This window comes from Entamoeba invadens (genome assembly GCF_000330505.1).
Source record: "Entamoeba invadens IP1 unplaced genomic scaffold scaff_1105074725017, whole genome shotgun sequence".
In the NCBI taxonomy this organism is placed as follows: Eukaryota; Evosea; order Mastigamoebida; family Endamoebidae; genus Entamoeba; species Entamoeba invadens.
Genome location: NW_004191755.1, coordinates 111,409 through 131,959, shown reverse-complemented (window position 1 = coordinate 131,959; position 20,551 = coordinate 111,409). Strand labels below are relative to the sequence as shown.

Here is a 20,551-nt window from a genome sequence, read left to right as displayed (position 1 = left end):
TTAAAAGTATCAAAGGGAAAATTATGCAATACAACACCAATGTGAACAATCAAAATACAGTAAAACTTTCAAAAACGGTACTTTGAAAAGCTAATTCTCTCAAAAGATGGTACTTTTCAATGAAACTAAAAATAAAGTTCTTTATAGAGCGGTAATAAAGGGTTGATTGGCTTAAAATTCCCACTTTAAAAAAACAAAATTATCACACCCGCCTGCTCTTCAAAGTTTTTACTGTACACTTTAGTATTTGAATAATAAAAAGGTTTTATCATTAAAAATTGGCCAGCTCTGAGTTGTGACTTAAATATAATTGAGCATTTGTAGTAATATTTGAAATATAAAAATAAATAGATAATACAAGTAATGAAAACATTTTATAGAGTGTCATGTTGTTTGTAAAAAATACATCAAAATATTAACAAGTAAGTTGAAAGTTATAGTGAACGGTTGAAATTGTGTACAAGCACGATTAACCATTTCCCTGTTAGATTTTTTGTTAATTCCCAAAACTGTCTTACAATTTTAAAATTTAAGCAATTATTTATTAAAAAATGTTATTTTTGGTATTTTAATAATTTGTAAAATTGAATACAAAACAAACCAATAATTGGTAAGAAAACCTTATGTTATGTTTAATGTTAATATATAAATTGGACACATTTGACTGCTAGTATAAAGATTTTAATACTAAAAATAACAAGAAAATCGAAATAAAAATAAATTTTTAGCTTTCATAATCAAATATACAATATTTAACTCATAGTTAATTTATCATTTAAATTTGTATTTTATTGATAATATTAATGAATATTAAATATAAAATATATTTATTTATTTAATATGACATATTATATAAATTAAATCAATATATAAAATGTAAAACCAAATATTAATTAGAATTTGAAAATAATAATAAAAACAGATTGTTCAAAAAAATTTCAATTATTATTTTTTGTAAATGTTGTTTTCAAAACAACAACGTGGTTCAGAAAGTAAACATCTCAATTTAACTGAGACGACCAAATATGTGTGCATTACATTATTTAATTCAAATAAATTTGAACCAAAAGTATATATATTTTTATTGATTTACTTGTACTTTTAAACCGTTTTTTATTTGGGTATTAATTTATCTGTAAGCATATATTATTTTTTATCAAAGCATTTATCGTGTGCATTCGGCTTTTTTATCATCACTTAAACTGAAATAATTTATTATCAAAATTTTATGAATTAAATTCATTTATTGTGTATTGTTTGTTAATCTTTGTGTTTCCTTCTTTCATTACCAATTTTTCAGAAATTGATATAATTTTCACAATTTGTGGGGTGTTTCAAAAAACTCTACAAGGAAAAATTTACTAAATAATTGCCTGTGTGTTGTGCAAATGTGTTTTTACAAATATTTATCATTATGTCCTTTATATCATATTTTTCATTGGGTAACAACAATTGTTTAATTCAAAAAAATCAAAAGTTAATCAAATAATTATGAAAACAATGAGTTATTAAATTTTTAATTTGAATAATATTATTTAAAATATACACTTTTAGTGGTTTTGAAAAAAATGAGTCATTTCACTTTTAAAAACAATCAATAGTATATTTATTACATTTATTAATTACTTTATTTAATTAGATTAAAAACCCCATAATCTTATTCCTTATGATTCAATTAATTCAAAAGATACAAACAATCAGTAAGTGTAATTGAATTGTTTGTATGGTGGGTTAAGTATGAATAAATTTTTGAAAGCTTTATATAATTAAATAATTATAAATTTGTTATATTTAAATATTTAATATAAATCAAATACTTTATAATTCTAATAGTTAATTAAATAATTAAAATTTAATAATATAGAGTAGTTAAATAATAGGAATAATGAACGTTTGGTGTTAATAATCCTTAAATACCTAATAAAAACAATGACAAATATTATTTATTTTGATAAATTTTTTGTTATCATGTTTCAACTTTATTCACGAAAGACATGTTTTTTATTTTTTAGTGTGATTTTCCCAATTTTTAGACAATACAAAGCTTATTATAACAATCATTTTTTTCAAATAGATTTTTTATTTTCCAAAAATACTTATTAGAGTAATTTTCCCGACTTTTAATCAAAAATAAAAGCCGCAATTAAAATGTTTGTTATTTTCGATGCTTTGTCCTATTTTCATCCGCCGACACGTGTCAGCCACAATTAGCTTACCAATTTTTTGGCGGGCCAAAGAAAATTGGTCAATCGTGGTACAAGAAAAAATTACAAAAATATTGCAAGACTAATGACCAAAGTACTTTAAATTATTTTTAATTATTATCATATTTTTCACAAAATCGTAACTGAAAAAAATGACGCTTTTATGAAACAAGTTTACAAGAAGAAAAGGACAAAAATGTTATAGGGTCATATGGTGTTTTAGAATGCGTTCTTTGTTGTATTTGTCCGCCACTTGCTGTGATTATTTTAAACACTTGTCTTTATGATGAAACATATACAGCACGAAATAATCCTAAATCAACAAAATGTTTCATAGAGGGATTTCTTTTGACTTTATTTTGTTGTCAACTGGGTTATTGTATTTATGCTTTTTTTCAACGGGGTATAAATTGATCATTAACTTTATCATTTTAATTCAAATAATACAACATCAACATCAAAGTATTTTTTAGTGATATACAAAGATTAAAAAAATAAAAAAAAAGATTAGACAGAAAATATCTATAAATACATCGAATTGTAAATAAATTTTATTATTTACATTAAAATAATTATATGTATTATTTTTAAATTCATATTAAAGCTCAATCAATATTAATTAAATTTATTTATAAATAACAATATACTAAAAACCGACAACATTAGATCTAACATCATATTAGAGTTTCTATCATTGTGATAGTATTATCTATTGTACACCTCTTTTCTGGAATTTGTTCCCAACAACTTTTTATTATGTTTTGGTATTTCATTTCTAGTTTTTTTACAGCTGTTGGACGAATTCCTAAAACAACCTTATCTGCAATACACCAAGTGAATGGAAATAATGTTTTTGGATAAGCTTCTTCCCACAATAAACACTCAAACATTGTAATACCAAAAGAATAGACGTCCGCACTTTTTGTATATTTCTCTTGCTTCAACACTTCGGGTGCCATATACACAGGTGTTCCGATACCTTTCGTGAATGTCATGTTAGTCATTAATAAATTCACATTTCTACTACTTCCGAAATCAGTCAATTTTGCATTCACTTTATCATTTACATTAAGTGAAAACACCAAAATATTATCTGGTTTGATATCTCTGTGTAAGATCCCATTTTCATGTAAATACAAAATTCCTTTTGATGCGTCAAGTAATATTTTGACACGCGTTTTTATATCAATTTCTTCGTCTTTTTTGTGTTTCATCAAATCATACAAACTTCCATAAAGAGCAAATTCTGTAACCATACAAATGTTATTTACAACAAAAACGGCGCCATAGAAGTGAACGATATAGTCACTTCGAAATTTGTCCAACATGGCAACTTCCTTTTCAAATTCGTCTAAAGCATCTTCAGAACTGACACACGTCTTCATTTTCTTTATTGCAACTTCATAACCTCTAAAAAGTCCTTTGAAGACAATTCCAAATGAACCTTCGCCAAGTTTCTTTTCTTCTATTAATTCGTCTGGGTCGAGTCGTGTTGAAAGTTTTGTTTGTGCATAAAATTTGATTTCTTTGATAACATCTTTATCACTGTCAAAACTGTTTGCAACTAACATTAAACTTTCATTTAACTTCGTCGTGCATTTTATATCAATCATAATTTCAAATTCACAAGCGTTATTTTCGCCAAGAACAACAATTGTTGGTTGTGCCTCGAAAATGTATTTTGTAATTTTCTCACTTTTTGTTGTAATTTGGATTTTCATGTTGTGTTTTGTTGTGTTTCCAACACATAAAAGTTCTCTATGTTTAACATTTGCTTCAATTTCGGTTCCAAAATCAATTTCTGTTTTATTTACAACAATTCCATCACCAAGTGCAACAAAATTGATATTTGAATGACGCATTTTAAAAAGTGTTGTTGTCATTGCAATTTCTTTTTGTCGCATTTTTTGTTGTATTTTTGAAACAATGAAGTATATCAATATAATAAGTATTACAACGATAACAACTATAAATATAACAACTATTAAAACGACCCACCAAACCACTTTTTTCTTGCATAAAATGCCATCATTTGTTGGTAAATACCAAAACGCGCATTTTGAGCATTTTGAATTTGAAACTTCAGTGCACTTTTTAATAGAATAAATGTCTAAACAAAGTCCGTTTTCAGATAATATTTTGTTGTGTTTACACGAAGTACAAGTATTAAGAAAAGTACATTGAGTACAATTTTCATTACACTTTTCACATTCATACAAATTCGATGTAAAATACCCATCTTGGCATTTTGAACAACCGCTTTGTGTTATTTGCACAGCACACCCTTCAATAGAATTTTGTGGAAGACACAGTCCATCTTTATTTTTATAATTTGTTGCATTACAAGTTAAACACTTGTCTTTAATATTACACATCGAACAATTTAAAAGACAAGGTAGACAATCCATACCTACTCTGTAATAATTATTTTTACATTGGTAACACCCATTCGTGACAGCTGATATTTTGTTGCATTTTTCAGTTAACTTGTCATTAGAAACACATTTGTAGTTGTCACCTTGATAATATCCATTTTCACATGAAAGACATTTTGTGGACGTTTCTATACAACTCGTGCAGTTTTCCGAGCATTTCATACAAATTCCAGATGATACAAAATACCCAAGATCACACCGCTTACACCCACTTTTTCCATTTTGTTCACAATTTTTAATTGGATACAAATTTTCATTTTTTTCACACATGAATTGTTCGTTTAATACAAATCCATTACCACACTCAACACATTTATTTTTAACAATATGAAGGCAGTTATCAATTGGAATTACACAATTCCCATTTCCCTCATTGGTTTCATTGACTTTGCATATTTTTGTTATACAATTTCCGTTTTCTGTTAGTATAAAATTTTTATCACATTTAATAGAATATTCATAGTTGCAAAGAACTGAATTTTCATGTTTTGTAAAACAGTTTTCACATTTTGAGTTTTCTGTGTAAAACCCGCTGTTACAGTATATGGTTGAAATACCATACGATTTCCCATTTTTCTCTTCTTCGCATTTTCCTGTATCATTGATAACACTTCCCGCTTGACAAAGTTTGCAATTATTGTTATTACAATTAAGACACTGTGTATCACCACAATTTTCACAATTACTATCAGACTCGCCACTCTCACATTTAACACAAACATTTCCGTCTCCATATATACATTTGTTATTGTAAACACAACTGGTGTTTTCCTTGATATAAAGATCAACACATTTGTAACAATTTGATGTTGTTCCAATTTCACATTTTCCCGATTTTATACAATTGTAATTGTTGTCTAATACATATCCATCTAAGCACAACACACATACATTGTTTTCATTGTAACTCGCACAATTAATTGCTTTTGAAACGCACTTCCCATCGACAAGTCGATACTCAAAATTACACAACAAGCATGTGTTTTTCGTTTGAGTCGTTTCAACCAGAAGACAACTGTTGTTTGTGGTTTCACTTTTCATCACGACATGACTAATGTCAAATACTCCGAAATCGACTGGGACTATATTGTGGATAGATAATGCTCCAAAAACAAATATCAACGAGTTTGGTTGCAAATAGAGTGAAGAAATTTCAGAAGAACTGTTGATGACAAAGTTTCTTATTATTTTAGTAAAATTGACTGCAAAATTCATATTATGACCAAAATAAAAAGTGTTCATAGTTGAATTGAAAATGACTGAGTATGGCGTCACAAAGGGTATTTGAGTCGAATCAAATCGAATTTCACCAAAGGAATATGAAAACACAGTCCCATACACTCTCCCATAAAAGTCGACTTTCACGTTGTCTGAAATTGTAACGATTTTTGGACAATTCAAATTAGAAAGCAACACATTTTTGTCAACATATAAATTTGTGTTGTCAAGTGATTTTGTTTGAAAATCATAAGAATTATATTGTTCGGATAATTTTAATTCGCAAATTACACTCAAATCACTATTACATGGACAGTGCGGAAAGTTAAATGTTTGTGGAGAATAATTTGGTATATAACTTGAATTGCTGTATGAGTTCAGTATCAAAGTGCATGTCACTGTTTTGACCAATTCAACACCATTTGGACAAAAACGAATAAGTCTTTGATTTGATATGAGATAGCCTAAGCCTTCCATAAAGATATAAGGAAACATTGATGATAAAATGCAATTGTTTGCAACTAAATTGATGTTTAAATTGTTCGGACTATTCAGTGAAATTACGTCAAAACACTTTTTGTTATTGACTGGATTTAAAATTTGAAAATCGACTCTATCAGTGATGTTTCTATTTAAGTGAAGATATGTGGAATTCCATAATAATATTTGTGGATAGTTTAATAGTGGATTTTTAACTTCAAGTGAACCAGCAACTGAGAAGTAACTATTAACGTTATTAACTGAATTAATTCCTATCACAGTCATATTGACGGTATGGAAAAAACCTACGTACGTCACAATAGCGTTATTTAATATCATATAGTAATTAAAATGCGTGAAGGAATAATTAGACGTAAGAAGTATTGTGTTAGAAGATAAAGTCTCGTTGTACACAAGCATTGGACCAAATACAAAATCAGAATTAAAACAAAAAGAACGCGATTCTGTTGTTTTAGTTGTACAAGTGTTCGGTGTAAATCCTTCTGTAACACTTTTACCAATTGGTTTGCACTGACACTCTTCACCATTTGAACACACAATTAGAATAAATAACCACGAAGAGACATACATACGTACTTATATTTAATATTTGGAGTTTACAATAATAACAATCTAAAAAACAATAAGTCGATGTTAAGTGATTATTTGTATGACGAGAAGTTTTTGTATTCGATTTTTTGTATTATTTATATAAAAGTATTTGGATTATAAAATAATTTTATTAAAGATTTTAGTTAATTTATTGTTTTATTAACTTCCATATCGGAATTATTAAAACATGAATAGTTAAAAGTATAGTCATGTAAAAAACGAATTACTTTGTTGTTATCTATCTAAAAATTTTGCTTAATTTTAAAACCATCATTAAAATCATTTTAATTATTTAATTCAATTATAAAATATTTATTTGATTAAATTCAATACATTTTCAAGTCAACGATTTTTTAATTTATAATTCCCATATTAGAAAACAATAATAAGTAGTAAAATGCCATTCAAAAAACATGGATTATAAACAAAAGTCGGATGATAAAAGTTTTATGTTTTTTAAATGTTGTGTTGTTGACATAATAATTTGTAATTTTTGTTTTAAAGAACGGGAATTAGGTAAAAATGAAAAAAAAACAAAAAGATATTGAAACAACAATTATTAAACTTTTTGAAAAAAATTCCGAATTGTTCCGATTATAATAAGCTAATTAACGGACAACTCTTGGTAAATGACTATAATAATTAAAACGGTGAGTCTCAAATACAATTCAATTGTTTATATTCTAAAAACATTTATAAGTTACCAGAATAATTTGAAAAATAAAAATAGTGTTTGTCTTTTGTCATTATCTGGTGAACAAAAAATAGCTTTAATTAGATTTAAAAATCGGGCATTAGGTAAAATGTGGAAAAAACATGAAACAATTGGTATGGATTTTTGGGACGGCTTCCCGAAGTATTTCAATCTTTATAGTCCAAAAAACACCATATAATGTTTAAAAACTAAATAACTCACTATAAAAACACTCTCGGCAAATTTTTTCATTGGTAAAGTTAGTGAGGGTAGTAAAGGACAGTTTTTAATAATTGCAATTATAATTTAATACATATATTCGTATTTACAAAACTTGGTGATCAAAAATAATTCACTAAAATTATATTCAACGTATATCATAAATTTTAATCAAAGGATATCAAGTTTATAACTTATATAATGTTAATAACTTTTATTTATTTTATAAACAAATAATATCCGTTTAGATTTTTTTAAATTGTAAAAAATTGAATAAATTACATTTGATCGACCATTATCTGTAGTCTATCAATGACAACTTCACATTTGATTCTTTTTTCTTTTCTAAACGTCCAACAATCTTGGATTAAATCGTACTCTTCTTTTGTAATACTTGATCTTTTTCTTGGATGTTTCCCATGTGTTACATACTCCGCAATTTTCCATGGAAATCTGAATTGTTCCTTTGGATAAGCTTCTTGCCAAGTGAATGCCTCAAACATTGTAATACCGAGTGAATAAACGTCTGCACTTTTTGTGTATCTTTCTTGTTGTAACACTTCAGGTGCCATATACACAGGTGTTCCAATACCTTTTGTGAATGTCATATTAGTCGTTAACAAATTGATATTTCTTGATGATCCAAAATCAGTCAGTTTACCAAAGACTTTTGTGTTAAAATCGAGTGACACAATTAAGATATTATCTGGTTTGATATCTCTGTGTAAGATCCCATTTTCATGCAAATACAAAATTCCTTTAGATGCATCCAACATAAATTTAACTCGCATTTTCTTTGTGATATCTTCGTCTTTTTTATGTTTCATCAAGTCATTCAAACTTCCATACGGAGCAAGTTCAGTGACCATACATATTTTCTTTGGTACGAACACAGCTCCATAGAAGTGGACTATATAGTCACTTCGGAATTTGTCAAGCATATCAACTTCCTTCTCAAACTCTTTCAACATTTGTGCAGTGTCACTTTCGCTCATTTGCTTCATCTTTTTGATTGCAACATTTTTGTCTCTGTATCTCCCTTTATACACAATACCAAAAGACCCTTCACCTAGCTTTTTTTCTTCCTCCAACTCATGATAATCAATTCGAGTCGTCATTTTTGTTGTTGCTTTTATTTTAATAAGATACACTTCTTCTTTACCACTTTCTATATCAAGAACAACACATGCTATTGTGTCGGATATGTTACTTGAAAAATTTGGCGTCAAAAATACTTCGAATTCGCATGCAAATCCTTTTTTAAGAGTAACTAGTGGAGGGACACTTCTCACTGAATATTGATCACACCCGTCTTTTACTGTGATCTGAACCTTTTTAATACTTTTTGATGAATTTCCAATACATATGAGTTCTCTGTTTTCCTCACACACATTGATCTCATTCGACACGTCATCCCCTGTAAATTCTAACACTTTTTTATTTGATGAAATACATCCTAATTTCGATACAAAAGCTATGTTCGAGCGGCTCATTTTGAAAATACACACTTTGCGAAGTTCTTTTGTCTTTTTGTGGTGCATTCTGAATAAAATGATAATCAACACTATAATAGAAATGATCACTAATATAACAAATACGCATACGATACCGATAGAAATATATATCGCTATTTTAGACTTGTCAATACAAGAAGCACCATCTTCTGAAGGGACTTTGTCTCCTTTACATTTGATACATTTACTATCTTCAGCATTTTCACAATACTCAATTTCACTGTAATGAACGCAACTCAGACCAATTATTATGTATTTGCTTTCACATTTATCACAACTTTGTGCATGGATACAAGTAACACAGCCGACACTACAACTATAACAAAGCGGTTTAGATTCACTCAAATAATAGCCACTTTCACATTTAATACATCCACTTTGTGTGATATTTTCACAATTTGTCATATTCTCAAATGGTAAACACAACAGACTTTCACCATAAATTTTGAAATGATTTGGTGCACATTTTAAACACGAAAATTGGTCATTACAAACTGAGCAAGTTGTGTCACACTCAATACAACTTGACTGTGATTTGTAATAACCATCCCGACATATCGCACACCCAACACCGTACGGCATCACCTGACGACACTTCTTTGTCAGATCTTCAGATTTTTCACAAATGTTTGTCACTCTGTTCAACACGGAGTCATTTGCACAACTTAGACAATATGACGTGTTAAAACATGACATACAATTAGAAGGACATTTTTCACATGTTGAAATTAATGACAAATTTGTTAGGAAGTACCCATCTGAACATTGTAAACACCCTTTTGTTGTTTTAACATCACAATTTGTGTTATCTTCAATATTTTCACTTTTCGAAGTGCTTTTATATGGTGTATAATAAGAGATATTATTATAAAATGTATTTAAACGGTTTTCTGATGTGGATTTTAACGTTGAAGCTTTTTTATAATCTTGTATTGAAACACAAGTGTTTTCAAAAGGAAAGAAACCTTTAAGACATTCAACTGTTTGTGGGACATCTTGATTTGATTTTTGATAAGTGTATTTAGTGTTTACATCACTTCTTTTTGAACAAAAATGATTGTTATCATTGTTCATATTTGTGTTTGCAAAATAATAACTGTCAAAGCATTTGGTACATCGTTTACCATCCCCTGCATAACACGAAAGTTGTTTGAGTGATAAACAATTCCCATTAATTGGGAGATGTGTATTTTCGCATTGGATACATTTACAATTAGAATCGTATCTAATACAATTAGTAACAGAACACGTCGTACAAATGTTGTTGATTAAACTTGAAACTTGTTTGCATTTAACACAATCGTTTGATTCAAATGATCCACAATTGATTGATGAAAAACACTTGCTTGTTGTATAATCCAAAAGTGAATTTAATTCACATTTAGTTGATATCACAACATTGTTTGATTGAACACAATAAATTGATAACATATCTTTTGAAGAGCATTTGATACACAAATTGTTAGAGTTTAAATAGTTGTTGTTTTGACACTTGAAAACGTTTCCATTTTTCATCAAATTTTGTGAATCATCTTTTACACAAACTCCACTTGTTAATGTCGAGTTTTCTTCACATTGAAAACACGAGACTTTATTTGTTTGTGTTTTATAATAATTACAATTTGAAATGTCCAAGTCATTTTTTATTTGACAATTTCCAGCGGAAGAAATCCCATCACCACACTCTTCACAGGTTATTTTACTTGTCTGTTGGCAAACTGAATTTGTGAATTGCACACATTTGCCATTCAATAAATAATTTGAGAGTTGACATTTCAAACATTTTTTGTTGTCATTTTGTGTAGTGCAGTTTGTTTCATAATTGTCACATTCTTTCGTATTTTTGTTGTAAATTTTGTTATCACACAAAATGCATTTTCCATTGACTAAGACATAAGGGGTATAACACTCTTCACACACCGCTTCATATTTTTGTTGACTCATCAATGTTTCATTGTTTTTGCATGCCTTACAATTTGTTATATTATTATAACAATATTCACATGAGCTTGAACTACTTTGATACATTTGAAGTTGTGCAAGACAAGCACACTTCCCATTGGAAACTTCAAATAACCCATTACACTTTATACAAGTCTTGGATGTTGTACTACATTTGTCACAATTTGGTATCTCTGAACAAGCAGCACATATCTTATTTGATGGGTAATACCCCTCGGAACAATTTAAACAGCCACGTCGTCCATCACATGTTGCGCTACAGTTTGAATCACATTGGTGACACAATCCGTTGTCAAGATATGTATTATCTGTGCAACTTTGACAGTCTGAAAGTGAAGTGCAATCAGAACACGATGAGTCACATTTTGAACACGTTTTTGATTCCGGGTAAAATCCTTTGTTACACATGATACATCCCAAAGTTGAATCACATGTTTTACACTCTTCTCCACAACTTTTACAAATGGAATTTTCAAGATAATAATTGTTTCCACAAGTAAGGCATTGGGTTGATGTCTGGTCACAAGTCTTGCAGTTTGAATCACACTTTTTGCACGTTTTATCAGAACTATAGTATCCATCTACACAATCAAGACACCCTTCTGTGGTGCTACAATATGATGAAGTTATTCCTTTACAATTTACATCACAAGCAACACAATTGTAATTATTTAAATAAGTTCCCTGTTTACATGAGGTACAATTGGTTGAAATCACATCACAGGTCAAACATGTTGAATCGCATTGATCACATATTTTATTATATGCATAATACCCGTCAACACACTTTGAACATCCAGTGGATGTGTCACAGTGTGTACTTGAATCAACACATTTAGAGTCACAAGACAAACATTGATAGTTGTCCAAATAAGTTCCTGTTTTACAACTGAGACAATTATAAGACAAATCTCCATAACACGTTCTGCATTGACTATCACAACTTTTACACGTTTTTGCGTTTACAAAATAGCCAACAGCACACTTAGTACACCCTTTAATCACATCACAATTATTTGGATTATCAAGACAATTGATATCACAGATTTCACAATTGTTGTTATATTTGAGATATCTTCCCAAATTACAACTTAGACAGTTTGAAGAAGAATTTCCGTTGCATGTATAACATGTATTATCACATGTTGCACATCTTTTATTATTTATATAAAAGCCATCTTTGCATTGAGTACACCCACTCGGTGAAGTGCAGTGTGTTGACGTGTCTATACAATTTGAATCACAGTCAATACATTGATGTGTCGAATCATTCAAGTACAATCCACTTGCACAAGAGAGACAATCAGTTGATGTGGTGCCACATGTCAAACAATTTGTATCACATTTCAAACACCTTTTCCCATTTTTATAATATCCACTTTTGCACTTCGTACAGCCATCTTCTTGTAGGCAATACCCAACTTCACAATAACCTTCTTCACATGTGATACATATGTTATTCTCAATAAAACTATCATTGTAACAACTTAAACAATTGGTGGACACAATATCACACGTTTTACAAGTAACACCACATTTGGTGCATCTGTAGTTTTGAGGAAAATAACCTTCAATACACTTAGTACAACCATTAACAGTACTACAATATCCATATGCACAATTTGGATCACAGTCATTACAAGTCTTGTTTTGGGCAACGAAATATTTCCCACTTTTACAGCTCAGACAACTTGAAGAAGTCCCCCCATCGCATGTATTACAATTAGAATTACACGGTGAACACATTTTGTTGTTGATATAAAACGCATCTTTGCATTTTATGCAACCATTGATGTTATGACAACTTGGTCCTATATCATAACAATTTGAATCACATGACAAACATTGCCCATTTTGTAAATATCTACCACTTCCACAACTTAAACAATTCGTAGTTAATGGACCACTACACTTTTCGCAAGTCGAGTGACACGTTTCACAAAGTCCATTGCTAAGAAAATTGAATCCAGTAATGCAAGTACAACTTTTGTAATGCACATAACCATCATCACATTTGATGACTTCACCTGCAGCACAATAATAACACGTAAATCCAGAGTGTTTAAAAAGTTTCGAACCATATGGTATTGTACTTGAGTTGACTGTAATAAAGTTAATGTAAAGATATTTGTTAAAAACCAGTTTGCATTCATTTTGGAAAATAAGACTACTTATTGACATGTAACTATCAAACGTAATTTGAGAATTTTTACTCAGTGAAAGCACTTGTAAAATGATTGTACTTGAAGATGTCAGTATATTTGATACACCTTCCTTCACAATCACTGTATTCCACGAACGTTGAACAAAAGTCCATTGTGTCCCAGCAGTCAAATCCAAATCGAAATACGTCGAGTTGTTTGCACAGTCTGGGAAATTGTGAGAAGTATCAACCAGACCATAATAAGTGGGAATACACCCACACACTTTATTTGTAAAATCCTCGGTTTGTGACGTTGAGACCAACATATACCGAAATATATTTCTTTTATAGCAAACGACAGCAACTTTAAAATCGGCGTATGCACCACTATCAATGAAAGTCACACTGTTGGGATTAATTTTTCCAGTAAAGAGGTACATCTCAACAGTGAAATCATTTGACAACGAAAAGCCACTAAAAGAAACTTCGACACTTTGAGAAACATCACCATCAATATAAACAAGAGGTACTGTGGTAAAAACATTTCTTGTATATACAATTCTGAATCTTTCATCAATTTTCGAGTATAAAACAACACCTTTGTCTGAGACATAAATAAAAGGATTTGCATTGGAATATTGAGAAGTACGACAATTAGTATTGCTCCCAAAACAGCCAAATGTGATGACTAAATTGTTTGGTCGATTTTCTTCTTTAATGTACATCCGCTCGGCTTTCGGTCGGTTTCTCATGAAGAAATATTTCATATTGACGCCAGAAGAAAATTCAAAATATCTATTAACGGCACTACTCGCACTTGTAAGGTCCGTGTCCGCAAACGTTTTCATCGCGTTTGTGCAGCACTGGGATGTAAAAGTAAATCGATCATAAGAATAGTAACCAACCGTCCATTGTGATGAACTGCTGCCAGTATTGTATCGAATTTCATTATTGACTTCTCCCCAATACCCACACGAAAGTCCTATTAACAAAAATAGAAGACCCATCAATTATTGATTAAATAAGTTTTACTGTTTATGAGTTCACTCTAACATTGTTTTATTTTACAAAAGAATGGATAGGCATTATGAAGAATTTTTAAAAAACCGAAAAGAATAAATTGAATATATTTGGAACATTTTTAAACTATTAGGAACAATCTTTCCTTACTTTTTTAATTTGTTTTAATAAGTGATGAATCTTCCAAAAATTCAAATAATTGTAAAATTAATCCAAAAAATATTTATTATAAATTTTGATATATTAATTATAAAGTATAGTTGCGTTATATATTATGACCAACAATGGGTTTATGGATATTTACAATTTGTGTGTTATGGTAGTTAAATAATAATAGAACAATTCCTTTAGTTCAGAAAAATTAACCATTTTTTTATAAAACATAGTTTAAAAAATATATAATTATCGTTATTTAATTATAAATACAATGTCAAATCATAGTAATTTAAAAATTTGAACTGAAAATAAAGAATTTATTATACATTTAATATAATTCTAGAAATTCAAACATATAAAATATATTGATTTAATATATTGTTGTATTTCAAATAATCTCAACAGAACATCATTAATACCAGAAAAAATGACCGTCAAAAAACAACAACCGAAGAAATATAGAAACAATTTATAATTCTCCAATTCAAACCATTAAAAATAATTATTTACTTAACAAAACAATAACAAATTATAATAAAAAAATATAAACTTACATTGACAACCACCCCATTATTCAAAATTTAATATACAGATCCCAGAAAAACATACCGGCACAGAAAAACCGACCGGCATATAATAATTTATAGCATTTTATAGTATATTATAGTTTTTTTGTTTTTTGTCTTTTTTTCAAAATTTTTATTGAAAAAACCATTAAATAGTTTTCAGAAACCATTGTTATAGTTTGTCGGTCGGTTTTTCCGACAAAAACGAGTGTATTGTTTTTTGTAGAAAGTCCATTTTCAGCCACTGTTTGTACGTCCCAATGTTGCTCATTATTTTCTGTATTGGGTCGACCCAGATGTGGTTCTGTACCGCTTGGGGGGTCCGTGCCATAGAAGGACTCAATAAGAAAAACAGGTGCACATACAGACCGTTCGAATGTGACTATTTTAGCCTTTTCATTAATTCTTCGTCTCACTCGGTATCCACTGGCTTGAGGTGACGATTTGGTATTTTTTGAATTCAGGAACCAAATTAAATTTTATCCAAAACACCCATTTACTATAATTTTAATATGAATACAATTCGAAATAGAAAATATAATTTTTACAGTAAGGTGCTTGACCTATAGTTTTAATGGTTTATTTACTATATTTAAATAAAAACTATTTTTAATGTTTTATTGAAAAAACACAACCTTGAGATTATAAGTTATAAACTGTTTTTCAAAAGTCTGTACTGGGGTGTCCCGATTTTTTGCATTTATTTTGTTTATTATTTTTGGGAATCGTTTTTTGTAATAAATTCGCTTATTTTTTTCAAGTAAAAATTGAGAAAAACAGTCTTCAAATTTATTTTTTTGCTTGAAGAATTATTAAGCATTAAAAAATCCCATATAAAATTTAATATAACTTAATTTTTGAAATACACGTGAATGATCCCAAAAGTGCATTTTATTATAAAAAGCTGATAAATTTAATGCCAAAAATTTTCAAAGTCGAGTCTTCATTTATAATAATAAAATAAATAACAAGCGCTAAAGTATCGCGTAATATCGATATACTGATGGTGTTGTCACAACAATGACTGAAATATCAAAACACAAAATTATTAATTGTTTGCTCTTATTTATTTTTCTTTAAAACTCGTTATTTCATTTTCTTTTGTTTAAAGAACAAAACCACATATTTGTTTTTAATTAAAATGAAAAACTAACGAAACTGATATTTAGTTACAAATTGACACAAACAACAACATCCCAATTTATTAACCTGTTTATCGTTGTAAGATTTGACCAACAACGTTGAGTTTGTGTTGTGAAGTATCGAATTGTGGTCAAATCAAATAACGGGATCGGGTTTTTTGGAAAAGGCTGTCTAATATTCCGATAATTTCCCGATATTGTACGAAAATAATTGAACGGGATTGGTATTTTTTTCAAAATTAAGTCTGTACTTTTGTTTTTTTGTTTTTTAGGAAAAATAAAAAATAAAAAACGGGACTTTAGGAAGTTTTAAAAATACTGCGGTACAGACTTTTGAACTACAGTTTAGTTTATAAACCATAAAAGTGTTTGTTAGTTGTTTCTCAATAAAGTCATCCTTAGGCGTTAGTCTTCTTGTTTGATATGGCTTTTGTTGTTGGTTGAGCTCTTGGATATTCCAAGCCAAACTTTCCTCTTTTATTTGTTATAAAAAATAACACAATAAAACAAACATAAGTCGCGCGTAATTTGCATTATCTTATCGTTAATTTATATGCGCTATGTGTAAATAAAATTGCCAAACGGTAATGGGGATACACAACAACTCAACACAAACACATCTCTGTTGTTTGTGTGAGTTTGAATATTTGAACTTGTTTATTTTAATTTTAAGTTTTCATAAAAGTTTTTTGAGAAAAAATAATGGTGGATATAAAACCCATTTTATTTTTCAACAACTTAAGTCATTTTAATAGTTTATATTGATATAATTATAATAATATGTATAGTTTGTTGGTGGTGTTTTTATGAATATTTTTATTAAAATTATTTAATTTAAGTTAAACAATTGTTTGATTTGTAAAAAAAACAAATATTAAAAATATAATAATTTTTATTATAATTGATAAAAATTATTATGATAAAAAACACATTCTGTAACTTGTTTGTATAATGTTACAGTATGATATAAAGCAGTGATACATTATAGTGCTGTTGATGTACATTCGTTTGCATATCAAAATTTTTGTTTTTATTTACAAGTAGTTTTTTCTTTTAAAAAATTATCAACTTATTTTTTTGAACCTAAAAAACGAGACAATGACCAAAAAATAAAAGTAGTTTTAAATTTATTGGGCGACAAAGTATTTTAATCAATCTTTTTTGGTTTTGTTTCATCCGAAAACTTATAATTCTAACGATGCAAACTAATCAAAAAGGTAAATTATCGTATTACAAGTTGTGCTAGTCCTGGCCTATTTTGTACTTTTTACAGTCAACTTCTTCTAAGTTGAAACGTTCAACATTTACATAAGAAAGGGGGTTGATTCGACTATCTTAATCAATTAAAGCGCCCGAGTGCATAGATTACAACTGCTAAACTAAGAGTGTGTTCAAACTTCTCAAAAAACAAATTTAACTAGTTGTGTATTGTATAACACATATGGCTGCATATTATGTGAAGTAGGATACTTCTAGTCTAATGCAAACTGTTCTCCATGTTCTGAGAATTGCACAAGTTGTATTGAAAGTGAATCGAAGTGTTTATTGTGTAAATCTGGATATTATCAAGGCGATAATTACACATGTATGCCGAGTATTGAATTATTAGAAAAATGTGAAAAAATATCAACAATAACTAGTGGGTGTTATCAATGCAAAAATGGGTATTACCGAGTTGGAATAGATTGCATTAAATGTCTTTCAAATTGTTCAACGTGTAATATTAAAGACGAGTGTTTGACTTGCAATTTAACAAATTACAAAACAACAAGTGGTAAGTGTTTACCACAAAACAGTATCATTGGGTGTGCTGTTGAAGTCACACAAACCGGATGTTCAAAATGTTTAAATGGATATTATACAATCAATAACAACGAATGTGAAAGGTGCCATGACAACTGCACAACATGTACACAACAAGAAAAGTGTACTTCTTGTGTTGATAATAAAATTTTAACGGAAAGTAAACAATGTCTTGATATAACTTATGTGTCAAAATGTCTTGAAGTTTCTAATTCAAAGTGCTCCAAATGCACATTTTGGTATTCCCCAAATAAAAATGGCGCTACATGTAACAAGAAAGCGGTCTGGTGGGTACTTTTAATTGTTGTGTTATTTGCAATTTGTATGTTGATAACTCTTCTCCTTTTGATAGTGTTTGCTGTGTTTTATATTGAAAGAAGAGTGCGATATAAAGAAATTGAAAGAACAACAACACTTTTCAAAATGAATCGCTCAAATATTTCATTTATTCCAGTAGGCGATAATGTTGTTGTTAATAAAACCGAATTAATTTTTGGTAATGACATTGATGTTGATGCACAACAAAGAGACCTTCTATGCGTTGGAAATACCTCGAAACATAACATGAAAATCCAAATTACATCAAAAAGTGCAACAATTGAAAAATATGTATTTGATTCAAATCCAAAAGTAGTTGTATTACCAAGTGGTGAGGCCTGTGATTTCGAATTATTCTTAACTTTGAATCGGACAACTAAAATTGATGAAAATATTATATTGGTCGCAAATTCGTTTACAAACCGAAAGAATGTTATTAAAGAAATTAAAATGATTGCAACAACTAAAATGACGACACATCTTGATCCAGACGAATTAAAAGAAGAAAAAAACTTGGCGAGGGGTCTTTTGGAATAGTCTTCAAAGGAAAATATCGAGGAAACATTGTTGCCATAAAAAAGATGAAAATAGGCTCAGGTGATAATTCACAAATAGACGAATTTAAGAAGGAAGTTGCGATGTTGGACAAATTTCGAAGTGATTATATCGTCCACTTCTATGGAGCTGTGTTTATACTTAACAAAATTTGTATGGTCACTGAATTTGCACCTTTTGGAAGTTTACAAGACTTGATGAAACACAAAAAGAGTGAAGATGTTGATATGAAAATACGTGTAAAGATATGTCTTGATGGTGCAAACGGAATCGAGTATTTACACACAAATGGGATACTACATAGAGACATCAAACCAGACAACATTTTGGTGTTTTCTTTAAATTTGAATGAAAAAGTGAATGCAAAATTGACTGATTTTGGAAGTGCAAAAAATGTGAATATGATGATGACTAACATGACATTCACCAATGGAATTGGTACTCCAAAATACATGGCGCCTGAAGTATTAAACAAAGAACATTACAAGAAACCCGCTGACTTGTTTTCGTTTGCTATAACAATGCTTGAGTGCTTATTGTGGGATAATGCATATCCTAAAAGTATATATTTGTACCCATGGACCGTTGCAGATGACGTTGCATCAGGTAAAAGACCAACGACTATTAAAACACTTGACAAAAATTTCCAAAATGTCATTGAAAAGTGTTGGAAACAAGAGACAGAAAAAAGGTGTACGATAAATGAAGCCATAGATGAGCTTAAACGGTTACAATAATATTATTTTTCGTTTTCTGAACTTATGGGTTTAATTAAAAAACATACAAAAGATAAACAATTTATTTTGTATTAAAGTGTTTATTTTATGTAAAAAATAAAAAAAAATAATTTAATGTGTCGATTGTGTGTTATTTAAATTAAAAATAACTTTTAAGATGTTATTCATAATTTAAAAAGTATTCAATTAATAAAAACATATGTGGTTTTGATTAACCAATTCAAACAACTTAATGCAGTTGTTTCTTTCAACCATTTTTAATTATTTATCCAACATTATTCAATGTCAAGATATTTAATCGGCCAGTTTATCAATGCCAAACAGAAAAGTTTAACCCGAAAAATAATAATAAGAAAATTTATGAATACTTTTTATTTTCTGAATTTGTCGACAACAATAGCCGAATTCAGAAATAGTTGTGATCGAATAGTAAACGTCAAACGTCGGACTTATTCGTAATTAAATTTTATATATATATTAATTTCATGTTTATTTTCAAATAAAAACGTTTTTGAAATTATTAATTATTAAAACCTAAAAGTGTGATAGCGATATAAGTACACACAAACAAAAACGCCGATATGTTGCTTAAACAAGATGTTTAAGTAGTTAAAATATTTTTTGAGTACAGTTGACCGAGTAATATATATATATATATATATAAACGTATGCACAAAGACTGTTTTGATGTGTCTTACAGAGCCTTTTTTTCGGTGCTGTCTCACTCGGTATCCACCGTATCAAAGCGAGTGTTCGTCATTATTTGAAATTGG

The 20,551-nt window shown here is 29.0% G+C and overlaps 3 protein-coding genes across 3 annotated transcripts; 1 reads left to right on the top strand and 2 right to left on the bottom strand.

Moving 5' to 3' along the window:
- Window positions 1-2,878: 2,878 nt before the first annotated feature.
- EIN_076170 (protein serine/threonine kinase, putative) lies at window positions 2,879-6,928 on the bottom strand (the record flags this gene model as incomplete). Its single annotated transcript, XM_004184096.1, has 1 exon — window positions 2,879-6,928. One exon carries the CDS (start codon window positions 6,926-6,928, stop codon window positions 2,879-2,881), a length of 4,050 nt encoding a protein of 1,349 aa, XP_004184144.1.
- A 1,212-nt stretch (window positions 6,929-8,140) lies between these two features.
- EIN_076160 (protein serine/threonine kinase, putative) lies at window positions 8,141-14,488 on the bottom strand (the record flags this gene model as incomplete). The annotated part of the gene is made up of 1 exon (XM_004184095.1): window positions 8,141-14,488. One exon carries the CDS (start codon window positions 14,486-14,488, stop codon window positions 8,141-8,143), a length of 6,348 nt encoding a protein of 2,115 aa, XP_004184143.1.
- A 4,579-nt stretch (window positions 14,489-19,067) lies between these two features.
- On the top strand, window positions 19,068-19,778 carry EIN_076150 (serine/threonine protein kinase HT1, putative; the record flags this gene model as incomplete). Its single annotated transcript, XM_004184094.1, has 1 exon — window positions 19,068-19,778. The coding sequence occupies one exon, from the start codon at window positions 19,068-19,070 to the stop codon at window positions 19,776-19,778; it is 711 nt and encodes a 236-aa protein (XP_004184142.1).
- Between the last annotated feature and the right edge of the window lie 773 nt (window positions 19,779-20,551).